This window comes from Parasteatoda tepidariorum, chromosome 3 (assembly GCF_043381705.1).
Source record: "Parasteatoda tepidariorum isolate YZ-2023 chromosome 3, CAS_Ptep_4.0, whole genome shotgun sequence".
NCBI lineage: Eukaryota > Metazoa > Arthropoda > Arachnida > Araneae > Theridiidae > Parasteatoda > Parasteatoda tepidariorum.
Genome location: NC_092206.1, coordinates 44,336,522 through 44,349,963, shown reverse-complemented (window position 1 = coordinate 44,349,963; position 13,442 = coordinate 44,336,522). Strand labels below are relative to the sequence as shown.

Genomic DNA, 13,442 nt, shown 5'->3' with positions numbered 1-13,442 from the left:
GCCTTTAAGTTCACAATTTAGAAACAGACATATTTCAGAAAAAAAATTTTAATAATAGAGAAGTTTTGTAAAGCATTACGGTTTCCCTTAAAGCAAACGATAACGCTATTTGAACTTCACAGCGAATGCGCAAAAATTTCCCCTCAAATCACACTGTTGCTAAAGTGTCGTAAATAAGGTTAGAGTTGCAGTTAACGTAAGTCAAACCTACTACAAAATCTCTCTAATGCAAGACGAACTAATCGCGCAGGCGTGAATTGGGTACTTGCACTTCAAGAGGAAGATCACGGATATCCACACATGTGACCTATGACGTCATCGCCGTTGAGCTAAGTTTCTCCACAAAAGTAAGAATGTTAATTAACGTGAAGTTAATTAATACAGTGACGTATTACACATCGAATTTGTTGAAGTATATTTTCTTTCTCGTCTAAATCTTTAACTTAACTTAGATTAATTATTTGATTATGTATTTATTGTAACCCGTGTTTTTTTTTTTTTTTTTTTTTTTTTTTTTTTTTTTTTTTTTTTTTAGCACTTCGCAATTTTGATGCCTAATTAGTTTATTTATGTTCTACATGACTTCGTACCTGTCTTTGCGTTAAGTAAGAAATATAAAGTGAACGAAATGGAATATTTGTTAAATAATTTTTGCGGAAGAATATAGATTGTTACACTTAAAGAGAATTGATACTTGATGGGCTTCGCTTACTCGAAATAGAATGGAAAGAACAGTTGCTAACGTAAACAAATGCCACACTTCAACAAGAAATCATTATCGATATACCCACTCTACATCACTTTCTAGTTGCTAGTATCCCAACCCCATTGCTTTGAAGTACGATCGTCTATGCGAATCGCATGCAATGAAAATGCAGAGGGTTAACTTTGCCCCTAGAAGGCGTACTCAGGTTTCGTTTCATATGCAGTACCCGACTATGCCTAATTGGGGCATGAGGCAAAAACTTCTTTGGGAGAACCCCTCTGCTTCACTACTTCTGTAATGAGGAACCGAACTTTATGGAGGTATTTAAATTTTCACCTCATTATACAGATATAGCAAGGAAATTGATAAAAATCTTTAAAAAGCTATTAAGTCCCCCATCCTCCAATAGTCAGACGAAATATCGTTCTGTCCATTTTACTAATTTTCTGACAATTTTATGTCCGTCATGCCGAATGCAATTTTTTATTTGTTAACTTTGTCATCCAGCTGCAAAAAAATTATATCCTTGCTTACATTAGGGTGAAATTCAGCTAAATTTTTGCAATTACGATGGCTCAATTAAGTCAATCAGAAGCCTATATTTTTGTAAGCATATTCTATTTTGCGACACGTAAAAATACAGTCTAAATTGGCCAAATTTGTCCCCCGTAATTGCGAAATTTACCTATATTCCGAGCTAGAAAGTCATGGATTTACGAAAAATGAATTTTTTGTGTTCATACAATAAATTAATGAAGAAACTAGCATAAAACTGGCGGATTTTACACTGTACTGATATTTTGTTCAAAAAAAAGTTCGTTAATGAAGGAAACCTAAAATAAACTTTCTATTCGATTTGGGGCCCCCTCTTATGTGGGGCCAGGGGCAACTGCCCCGCATGCCCATGCCTTTGTTAGGCTCTGTTCATATGTGTTATTGCACGTTGGTGAAATTCGCTCATGCAGGAGAGGAGAAGTTAATCTAGCATTCTCATTGCATGCGATTACACATGCATGCAAGACGCGCACATCTAGAGGAGCATTCTCGCCGAATGCATTTACCAAACCTCCAATTGTCATCTATAGATTAGGGAACTTTTCCTGGGAAAATATATTTCACCAATCAGATTTTCAACTGCATTCAGCGATATCGGAGATGCGGCAACCGCATTCGATGAGAATTATGCCTAGCAGGATAATTATATGCAATGTGAATTGTACCTTATAGAGCTTTCTCATTGACCATCCATACGATTCACGTAATCCAAACGGTTCGTCTTACACGTAGTTTCTAAACATTTTCATGCAGTGTGAATGTTAAAAATAAAAGTACGAAGTTAAAAATAAAAGAATAATTCACGCGCGCAGAGAATTTTTTACAGTGAGAACGCTCCTTAAACTTGACTAGTGAAAGTATGCAATTAGATATTATTTAAAAAATTGGCAACAATTATATTTCGATAAATATTTAATTTACTTAAACTTCAACTCTCTTTTCTATCTCCCTGGTCCTGGTGTTATGTTATGTTTTTTTATCGTCTATTTCTTAAATAATTTGTAATTACCTATTGCTAGTTAATCCATTTTTTTTAAATATTTACAATAACAATGCTCTCAAAAACTGCTTTTGTCGCTGCTGGTGTTTGCGGCACTCTTTTCATTGGATACTGTTTATATTTTGATCGGAAAAGGAGGAATGATCCCAACTTCAAAAGAAATTTAAGAGATAGTAAGATAAATTTATTTTGTTGAAATCCATGTTAAGTATTATGCAAATTAGGAGGAGTTAGTATTATGCTATAATTTAATGTAGTATGAACCATTCTTCCCTTTTTTATACTATTCTTGAAATCATTAGTAAAACGTGAATTTTGTAGTGTTAAAATAAATCACTTTTTTAATGAAGAAAATTAGTTTTTAAAATGTATGCATCTAAATATTCCAAACATTGTTTTAGATCTTTGTTATTAAGTACGTAATCGAAAAAATTTTAACAAATATTAAGGCCTTGCTTGATAAACATTGGAGCGACTTTTCATAAAATAGTAGGCATGTCTATATCACTTAGTAAAATAAAACCTATGATGTTAACTTTGTCTTAATTTGCCTACAGGTTTACAAGATTTCACTACTATCTACATTTTTGTTAATTGAATGATATAACATGTCTCTGAACTGTATAATTAGTACTACTAGGTATATATCATAATTATTTCTCAAAATTTATTTATGAGGCAGTTATATTTTAAACTTTCTCAACATTTATATTTTAGAATATGTTGACTTAAAAAGCTGTTACTGTTATTTTACGGCTTATGAAAATGTATTCTGTTCTTTATTATATCTGAAACAATTCTAAGTCTTGATAAAAACTTATGAGATAAACATATTCATTTAATTTTTTCTTTTACATTTGTATAATTGCTACTTAGCTCCCTATATCTTTCAATTGTTGTTTTTAACTGAAAACTTGTTTTTTTTTTTTTATCAAATTTGGTAGGTAATTTTTATCAAATCTTGCTTCATGCTCTGAATTTTTATGTTATACATTGTTTGTCGAAACAGAAAAGTGTGGTTTAGTGCACATGTACCCATGATCGCTAAATACCTGCTTTAACCTTACGGTGTGACCTTTAAAATTTAGTAAGACCTGCAGAACAAAAAGTGAGCCAGAATGGTTTATTTAAGTAAGACACATGGTGCGTAGCGTTTTTAAAAAGGGCTTATTTTTGATTTTCATTATTTAAAAGCCCTTAAAGGTACTTTTTTCATTGAGTGTTTTTAAAAAGTGCTTCATTTTCCCTTTTTCAAAAATGAGAGTTTTCCTTCCCATGTCGATTTTCACCGTGTATTATGCGAAAGTGTGCTTTTCACATTGTTCATTCAACGTTTTCGCAATTCATTTCCGCGTACACCGTTGGTCCATAGCATATAAAATACTTATGAGTCTGCACGTTCGTCTACTGAGCTGGGTTCGGTGAGATTATTGCCTATTTATGTGAAACTCTGCTGCATTTTGAAAGACATTCTCAATTTCAGACTTCATTTTCCACCTTCTGATATCGAACTGAATCTCTCGGTCATTTTATAACGTCTAATATAATCAAGAAAAGAGTTCTTTGTCAGAAACTAGTTATTTTCTCATGATCATCTAAAGTCTGCAAAAATTATTTTGCATTTTGTTAATGTATATAGTGCTTAAAAATATTTTTTGTTGAAAGATTTGGCAACACACCCTGAGACAACAATATTGGAAGTGATTGTATATTTTCTATTTTTAAAACTTTGTTTATCTGGGATGTAATTTCAATCATTTACTAAATTATTTTACTTAATAATTGAGGCTGTTTTTAGACTTTTCCATTTTATTGCTTCATAAATAAATTCATGTTTAAGTTAGTTTTTATCATTTCAGGACGTGCTAAAGCTCTTTTGATGAAGGAACAATCTAAAAGAAACAAATCACAGGTAATTATGCTTATGTAAACTTGCTTACAAATTAAATTATCTTAATTTGTTTAGATGCAATTTTCTTACTAGTGTTTTTTGTTTTTTTTTCTCTTTATGATTGAAATTTTAAGAGACCAAGATAACTCAGAGTGAGATAATTGTTCAGTTAAAGAGTTAATAATTGGCATAATGTGGATACTTTGTTTTTATTGTTAGCCCTCCTGTCTAATTTCATTTAAAAACATGAAAGTCTTTACAATATTGTGTTATGATACAAATATTTTGTCTTAATTCTTCCAGAATATGTGCAAAAATTGGGGTCCAAAATATCCTTTCCTTAACCATATCAAAATGTCCTTGAAGTTATGAATCTGGAATTTCGTTCTTTATATGCATTACAATTTTAGTGTACAAGACTGTTTTTTTCATTTATTCCTATATATGGGATTTTATTTTTGTTATGCATATTTAAAACTTTCTTTCAGTCTAGAATAGCAGAAGAAGCATTTCAGAAAGTGAATGTCCACCGCATAATTAAATCAATAATTCTTGAGTGTAATGTTCACAAAATAAAAAAAAACACCCAAATAATTTTTAAAAAGGTGTTTTACAAAAACATAAGTGTGCATGTTTTGTTGTATTGTACAGAGATATTTTTAGCGTCTGTAGAAGCATATTTCACACTTGTTTATCTTTTGTTACTATCACTTGTTTTCACATTTAATTTTTTTTAAATATATATTGTGCCTTTTCGAAACTAAGTTTTTTTTTTCTGTTTCTCATTAGATGAAAACTCTATTATAACAAATCCTTGTAAACAACTGAATGTAAAAAAGGAAAAGGGTTTTTAACCTAAGCAGGATAAAAATTATAAAAGAAATTGACTAGTGAATAGTTAAAAATATCTTTAAAAAAAATCTACTTTTGTAATTTAAAATTTAATTGTTTTTCACTCCTCTAAAGTAATTTGTCCTCTTCAAAAGAAAAGAAAAATCCCAGCTATATCAAACAATGGTGTCAGAAAATTTCTTTAAAAAAATGTCACTATGTTAGCTACGTTATTTGTATTTTCATATCTTTCTCTTCTGTAAAACCTGGATGAGTTTTGTTTTAATGATCAAAATTTTATAATAAAGTTAATTTTGTGACTTGTGCAACTTAATTAATAAAAAACAAAGTTAGAGCAATAAGCATTTTTTTAGTCAAAGTTAGAGCATTTTTTCTGAATAAACATAACATTTCATTTAAATTTCAGAAGTATGGTGACTATATACTACTCAAAGGAATTAGATGTTCAATCCCCCTTGTTTTAATTTAACCTTGTAAATTTTTAGTATTATAGGTAATTTATCAAATTTACTTAAGATAGTGCAACTTTTTTTTATTATTCATAGGACACCGCTTACATTTACATTTTTCTTGATTCACTTATACAAGGTTCATAGTTGTCCTTACATAAACAATTTTGTCTTAATCAGGGTCCGTTGATTTAAATCACGATTTAAATCATGATTAAAATCAAATGATTTTTTTAAAAAAATCATTGATTTAAATCTTCTGATTTTTATATATATATTATATTGATTTTAAAAGTTAAAAAACAGTGCTTTAAATTATTGATACTTTTATTATTTTCTCTTCTTAGTTTTAAAATTTATTTTAAATAAATTGCTGCATTAATTAATTTTAGTTAACGAAATTACTTTCTTTCTTGGAGTGTGTTAAACACATTTAAAATTACATGTTTAAAAATCTTTTGATTCTTAACATTGAAAGTACAGATTAAAGTAAATATTTAATGCTGTCTTAATATAGACTTGCATAGCTGTAGAAAGTAAATAAACATGCCTTTTTTTCAAAAAGCAAATGTTAATTAAAATTCTACCTTTTGATTAAAAAAGCATGAAATTCAAATCTACATTATAGTTTATTGATGGAAATTTCTATATTTCTAAAGCTTGAGGTTATATTAAAAAGAAATTACCTTAATATGCCAAAAATAGAAGGAAAAAAAAAAAAGCTGAGTTGAAATATTTTTTTCCTGATATAGTGTCATTCTTCCCTATCAAAGTCTATTTGAAGCAGTAGGGTTATTAACTGGTTTTTATTTTTCTTCTTATAATATGTTTACGGTATCTTTGAAATTATCAGATTTTCTTTTGTGAAAAAAAATTCCAATGAGTACATAGATTTTTTTAAAAATGTTTTTTAGCTTAACTTATGTATTTTGATAAAGGATTAAAAATGAATATTTTAACATAAAAATATATAGATTGAATATTTATTTTTTGATGAATAACAACATTTATAAACACAATCTGGTGCATTTATTTTGCCATTTTATAAATCATGAGAAAAAAAAGAGATCACAATTTCAAATTAAAATTATGCTGTGCTAATTGAAACTTTGTGTTATTAGTTAAAGTAGTATTCTTTAAATTATTTATTTTATCTTGTCTTTTAATTTTAATCATGCCTTTGTATCAAAATGGTCGCTATGCATTATAATGAAAAATTATTTTAGTAAGTTAGAGCTTCTAAAATATTGTTATAATATAGTTTTAATATTAATTTAATTTTGATTAAACATTTATAAAGTTTTGTTGATCATAAATTAAAGCTCTTATAGTGTATTTAAATGAAAATCAAAAAAATCTGATTTAAATCAAAAAAATCGGATTTAAATCAAAAAAATCCGATTTTTTTTTTATTTTTTTTTTAAAAAAATCACGAACCCTGGTCTTAATATTCCTAATTTGTGTATGTTCAGAACAATCAATTTTCTAGGAATATAATTGCAGATTTTAAAATGACCAATTTGCTGTTCAAAAGTTATATTTTCGATCCCACAAATGTAATTTTATTTTTATCAGAGACTCTTGCGGTAGATGTAAAATTCGATAGTTCAAACTGATCCGTGTCCATGGATCCATCCTTCAATAGTTTATGGCTCAGGATTGTTTCAAACTTTTTGTCAAGTTAATTTGCAAAATTTTATGCATATAATAAAAGTAATAGATGTAAATTTATTGATTTTCTGACATAAATTGTTCAAAAGTATTCTTTTTCATTCCTAATTTATTAGTCCCTCAAATTAATGAATTTTTAAACTTCATTGATAAGCGTGAGAAATCGCATGACGTAAACACCCCTAAAGTTATAAATTAATTCTCTAAGTATTGAGAATTTTTTTACAAAAAAAAACTTTCAAACTGAAAATGTTTCTTCCATTATTGTAGTATAGTATGTGTTGTAGCATTTACTCAAAATGTTTAAAAAATGTCCACTAGGAGTCCCGCTTGTATCGATGTTATATATTTCCCCTTATTTATTTTCGTAGATCCCAGAATTAAGAGATTTCGAACAAGTTCAGAAATTTTTCATCCAAGAAGTGCAACTGGGTGAAGAACTCTTAGCACAAGGTAAGCAGAAATAGTTTATTTTCTTTCCTTCAAAAGTTATTGACTTGTAGTCAAAAAAGTACATATGTCACTTTCTACAAAATATGTCCTGTTTTGGTACTAATCCATTTTGAGGGCCATATTAAAACTTGTGTACCACAATTAATCACAAGCATCACTAAAATCAATAACATTTGGATGTTTTTGTAAAAGAAGTTCTAGTTACTGCATATGGACAATTCTTTGTAATAGGAAAAATTAATGCAGAAAACAGGAGAGTTAAACATAGGCTTTTTATAAATGCAAGCATTATATTTTTCAATTATAAATCATTTGAAGATTTACCCACTATCGTTAATAAAATTAACCAGAATCTTGTTAAATTAGAATGTGCAGCGTAATCAACTATAATTAAATACTGCTCCGATTTAAGGTATACAGGTGATAAATATCCTGCAAATCTGGAATTCAGCTTTTTTAAGCAGAGTTTAATAATAGAGAACTAGATTTCATAATATGGGGGACTCACATATTATACAAAAAGGATCAGAGTATCTCACATTTTAATTTCAGAATTTTTAGAACTCATAAATGATATTGTAAATAAGAAGAAAAAAGCTCAGATGAATTTTCCTATCTTAAAATTTAATTCTGGAAGAATTAGATGTCATCTACTAACTAGTTTACTGTTATTAGAGAGGAAATTAAATTTTATATTATAGATAGGGTTGATTTGGCTGAATATCCAATATTCAGCCAAATAGCATTATTTTTTATGTATAAATAAATTGAGTCCTTACTGAAAATCAATCAAAACTTTGCTTATATTATTGGTATGGGGTAAAGGGAAATATCTAATAGTTATATATAAGAAATATTAAAGATAAATGAAAAATGCTATCATGATAAAAACGCTGATTAAAAGAAAGAAAAGTTAATAAAAAGGCAAAAGAGAAACAAAAAAAAATTCTTAGTTCTAGCATTAAATATAACTTTAACATTGGATATCAATTGTCTATGTTACTGGTTATGTCTTGCCATATAGGAAGAAAATTAGCAACAAAAAAATAATAAATTATCAGAAACTCTTAGTTAAAATGTTGCACTATAGGAAAATAGTATAGACAAATTGATGAAATTGACTTGTCTGAACAAAATGTTTTTTTTAAAAATCAGCAGTACAAAGCTAGTTCAGTATAAGGTAATTTGCCAAATGTGTGCGTAGTAATTAAAGTTAACAAATATGTGTAAAAACTATTGCCCTTAATAGTAAATATTACGATTATAGATTATTCTTTATGAAATCTATTTTTTTTAAAAAAAACTTGTAAAATACTTTGCCCCGCATTCGACCGACCGAATGTTCGTTACAAGCCTAATAATAGATTATTTGTTCTAAAAATTTTATTTAAACTGATTTTAATTCAAATAACAATTCACTGCAGCAGAATATTTGAACAAATTAGTAACAGGGAGACGTTTGGTAATTAGTTTTAAATATTTAGTTGCATTTAAAATTAGTTATATTACAATTATAAATATTTAGTTCTGATTAAATATGTTAATCAAATTATAATTTTATAAAAACAATATTATATCTTCAGATTCTCCTAAGAAATTACTCCAGTTGAAAGCTTAAAAAATGACAACAAAAAAGTCATGTACTATTTATCTTTTTTTCTTTCCCTGGACACCATATAAGTGTGTAAAAAAAAAAATATTACACCCATGCCCGGAACTCGAAACTTCTCTGGCATAAGATCAGCGCTTTGATCACCATATAAGTTGGTCGATGCTTAAATGAATATGCATTTATAAAAGAAATGTATTTTTTAATTTATATTTTATTTGAATGGTAATTTTTATTAAACAGTGGAACCTTGGTTGAACAGACACTTTTAGGACTGAAAAGATATCCATTTATATTAAGGGTACACTGATGGCAAAGTTTAACACCATAAATTGTTTTTTTGAATGATTGTGATATGGAAATGCTTAATACTATAATAACTATTTGCATTGATATTTCTTTAATATATATACATGTTTTTATTTTAGGCACGCATCTGGGACTCGCCAATTTTTTTTTTTTTTGCATGCATTTTCATTTTCTTATCTTTAGATACATAAATATGTCTCAGTTTCTCAACACAAGTTTGAGCATCACATAAAGTTTTAACTTTTTGAAAAAACTAACTTTTTCAGAAAGAAACAATTTAGTATCAATTTCTTCACTATAAACATTATTATTTGCAACCATTTCAATAATTTAGTCAATTTTTCAATCTTTCTTTTGAATGACATTCAATATTCTTGTCAATACTTCAATCAATAGGCTTGCAACCACTTACACCTCTTTATCACCTGATAAAAAACATAGCAATAATGCCTTGAAAGTAAACCTACATAGAAAAAGAACTTGGCTGTATGGTGGCAGGCTCTATTAAGTTGTTACATTCACAATCGATTTATATGAACACCTCACCTCATAGATAAGATTTCTATTCGCTTTATTTAACCCAACTGTGTTAAGTACAGAGGAAAAATTGATTAGAAAAAAAAATTCAGTGAGGTTGGGGAATTACAGGTGCATCATTTTAATTTGTGGTGTCTCATACCTGTGTTGTCCACACGAAAAGATCTAAAGAAAAAAGCTACTGTCCTAAGTATTTTAAATTAACAATATCATGTTCTCTCTTTTCTTTGCAAAGGTTAAGGAAAGTGACCGGAGAATGATTGATCCATTTGCAGTCGAATACCTTAATAATATTTTTAGTTATGTGTAGGGGGGGAATTGCATGCTTTAAAAGATGGTGGCAGTGTTTGTTTTTTTAATGGCGTCTGATTTAGAGAGATTGGAACCGCTTTGCTGCAAGAGGCACGTAATGGTAACTAAAAAAAATTCCATAATAATCATTTCAGAGATTTAAGTTCAATATCAGCTTCTTTTTTTTTTACGAAACTGCAGTGGCATGTCTCAGCATTTAAAGTACAGAAATCGATGTTGCGTCTTAATTTGGTAAACTTATTTTTTCATAAAATCACCAATTTAGGTGGTTTTAGGAATGCAAGATTTGTGTTACGTATCATTCATTAATTTTAAGTTGCATGCAACACAATAAAAGAAAATAAATATTAATAGGGTAGTAAACAAATAACTTCAGAGTTCTAGCATATAAAAGGATGAGTGAAAACTCAACTTTGAATATTAACAAATAGAAATTTGTTTTTGGTACTAATGTTTTTATTTTCTTCTCAGTCTGCCTTCTGTAAGATTCTGATCTAAATATCATAATTGTTTAATTATTTATTTAGGAGATATTGAAAATGGTATTGAACATCTTAGCACAGCTCTGGCTGTTTGTGGAGAACCAACCCATCTGATTGAAGTGTTACAAACACAACTACCCCCGCAAATTTTCAATATGCTGATGGAGAGGCTTCCAGTAGTCAGCAAGGTTTGTTAAACACATTGATTTTATTACAAGTGCTGTCTTATATATAGTATAATCTCGATAACCTTGTTATGACCTTGGCATTACATATCAACCCAATGTTAATTTAATTTCCCATGTAGAAAACTTTCTTTCTACTTAATGAATATTTGTTTTTATCTTACTTTTAAAAATTATTGCTGTATCAAGTCAACTATCATTATATACATAATTTTTAGTGGTTTTTCTTATGCCACGCTACTTAATGCTGTATGCCATAGTGTTGCCAGTTATAATACAAAGTAAATGAATTTCCAGGAGCGAAAAATCCTATAAAATTTAATTTTTCACTTGGTCTATTTATAGATGAATTTTGAAATATTTACACTAGTTTTCGTAATTTTTTCCCCTAAAAATATAAATGTTTACAAAAATTATTTTATTACAAATTGAGGGTAAAATTTAATGAATTCAATTCAGGTTTGTGATGGATGGATAGTGTAATAGAATTTTTGTTTTAGTTTATTAATCATGGGAAATGATGCAGCATATCATTCTTTTGATCTTGTGCTATTCATATCAGCTTGATCAAAGGTTCTAAAATTTTATTTGTTCATATGTATTGTGTTAATTGGCTGACTGTTGCCTTGAAATAATTGAAATTAAAACTAGGTAACTTATTTCTGGTTTAGGATAATAATGGGTGTAGCCACTTTCTCCTTCCCCTCTATTATAAGTAATGTGTTAATAAAATGGGTGTTTTACTTTCAGTAGTTTAAAGCTTATTTAATTTCAATGATGAATTATTCTAATTGGGTCTGATGTTAGAAAGAGGAGGTGGGAGACCATTCACCAAAAAGAGTCGGCTAATTTAATTAGTAAACAATTAAATCAATATTGAAGACTAGATAGGTTTTATAACCTTTTGAAATATTTTTAACAAATATGCTCTTTATTCCTCACATAGTATCCAAATAATTAATTGTATGTAATAGCAAGTAGATATGCTAAAACAATAGATGGGGCAATGAAGTTCTTAGTATTTCTTATACAATGGTATACATAATTTATTGTATCTGTATTAATAATATAAAAATGTAGTGGAAGGCTTGCATTTTATTTTCTAGATTAAGAACTTTTCATTCAAAATAGTTAACAACTTTTTCAAATTCAAATGTATTCATTATTATTAGCAGAATGTAGAATCTGCACCAAATTTTAATTTCCTAGGGGAAAAAAAGCTAAAGGGTAATTGTTGCTGTTGCAACAATCATATCTCGGAACATTGTTAAATCTATATGAGGAATGCAATTATCACACCATTGAAGCATGTTTAAACTCAAAATAATGAAAATTTTCAATAAAACAATCAAGTTTAAAGTGTGTTATGGGTAGCTTCTGCTATTTAATTATTCATTGAGCTTAATTTTGTTTTTAATGTACTGAATTAGCCACCTCATAACTATAAATGTTCAACTTTTATTTTACAGAGATTAATGACTACTCTAGAAAGCAGACAACTGCAAGTGGAAGATGTCGAATAAAAGTACAACTTATAGAATAGATTCTATTTTCAGCTGTTATCAGTGCATTAAAATCATAAAATAAAGAGATTATTCAGCTAGCTTGTAAATACTACAAATAAATCTTACTTCTCACCACCTTTACTGCATTTTTCTTTATGCGAGTGAAAGTATGTATGCATATTTTACTTACAATAATGAACAAAATAATTTATGGAAACACTTCTAAACCAATTCATTTTTCTTAAGAAATACTTAAATTATTTTATAGCTAGTAATGAAAAATGTTTTTGAACACTCTATACCAAGAAATATGGTGATAAGCTTGTAACTTATAGGATATGACTGCACAAAATTTTGTTAAACTAGTTTAAATAATCATAGATATGTGTGAAAGAAAAATAATAAATTCCTAGCTTTGCGTTTTCTTACTATAGCAGCAGAAATGTTTGTTAAAACTTTGAAATTATCCTTCCGTACTGCGCAGAAAACATTTTTTTTAAAGTCAGATTTGAATGCCTTGAAAATATATCAAGTTTTAAATAATTATCCAAGTATTTCTTTAGAGATATGAAAAATGTGAGTTAGTATATAAGTTCCCATTATTTTGTCCAACCCCTGTATATCCTTGTTGCCTAGGGATTAACTGTTTTGTCACAGAATTTCTACTTGCACTATATATATTTTATTTGGAATATTGTGTTGAGGTTAGCAAAATTTCATCACTACTAAATGAACCCGTTCATAACAAAAAAGTTTGATATTTATTTAATAATACTTGGCTCACCTTTCAGTTTAATATTTATCTGAAGTGCCCTAATGATCTTTATTATTGTCAGATGTAATTTATTACATTTGTATTGATGTGTGACATCTAGTTAGATTCTGCTGATCTTTAAAAACTCATTTAACTGCAAAAGATTTTATAA

The 13,442-nt window shown here is 28.2% G+C and overlaps 1 protein-coding gene across 1 annotated transcript; it reads left to right on the top strand.

Moving 5' to 3' along the window:
- The first annotated feature begins 2,166 nt into the window (after nt 1-2,166).
- LOC107445257 (mitochondrial import receptor subunit TOM20 homolog) lies at nt 2,167-12,653 on the top strand. Its single transcript, XM_016059612.3, has 5 exons — nt 2,167-2,434; nt 4,121-4,173; nt 7,496-7,577; nt 10,872-11,014; nt 12,481-12,653. Exons 1-5 carry the CDS (start codon nt 2,314-2,316, stop codon nt 12,532-12,534), a joined length of 453 nt encoding a protein of 150 aa, XP_015915098.1. The 5' UTR covers nt 2,167-2,313; the 3' UTR covers nt 12,535-12,653.
- The last annotated feature ends 789 nt before the right edge of the window (nt 12,654-13,442 follow it).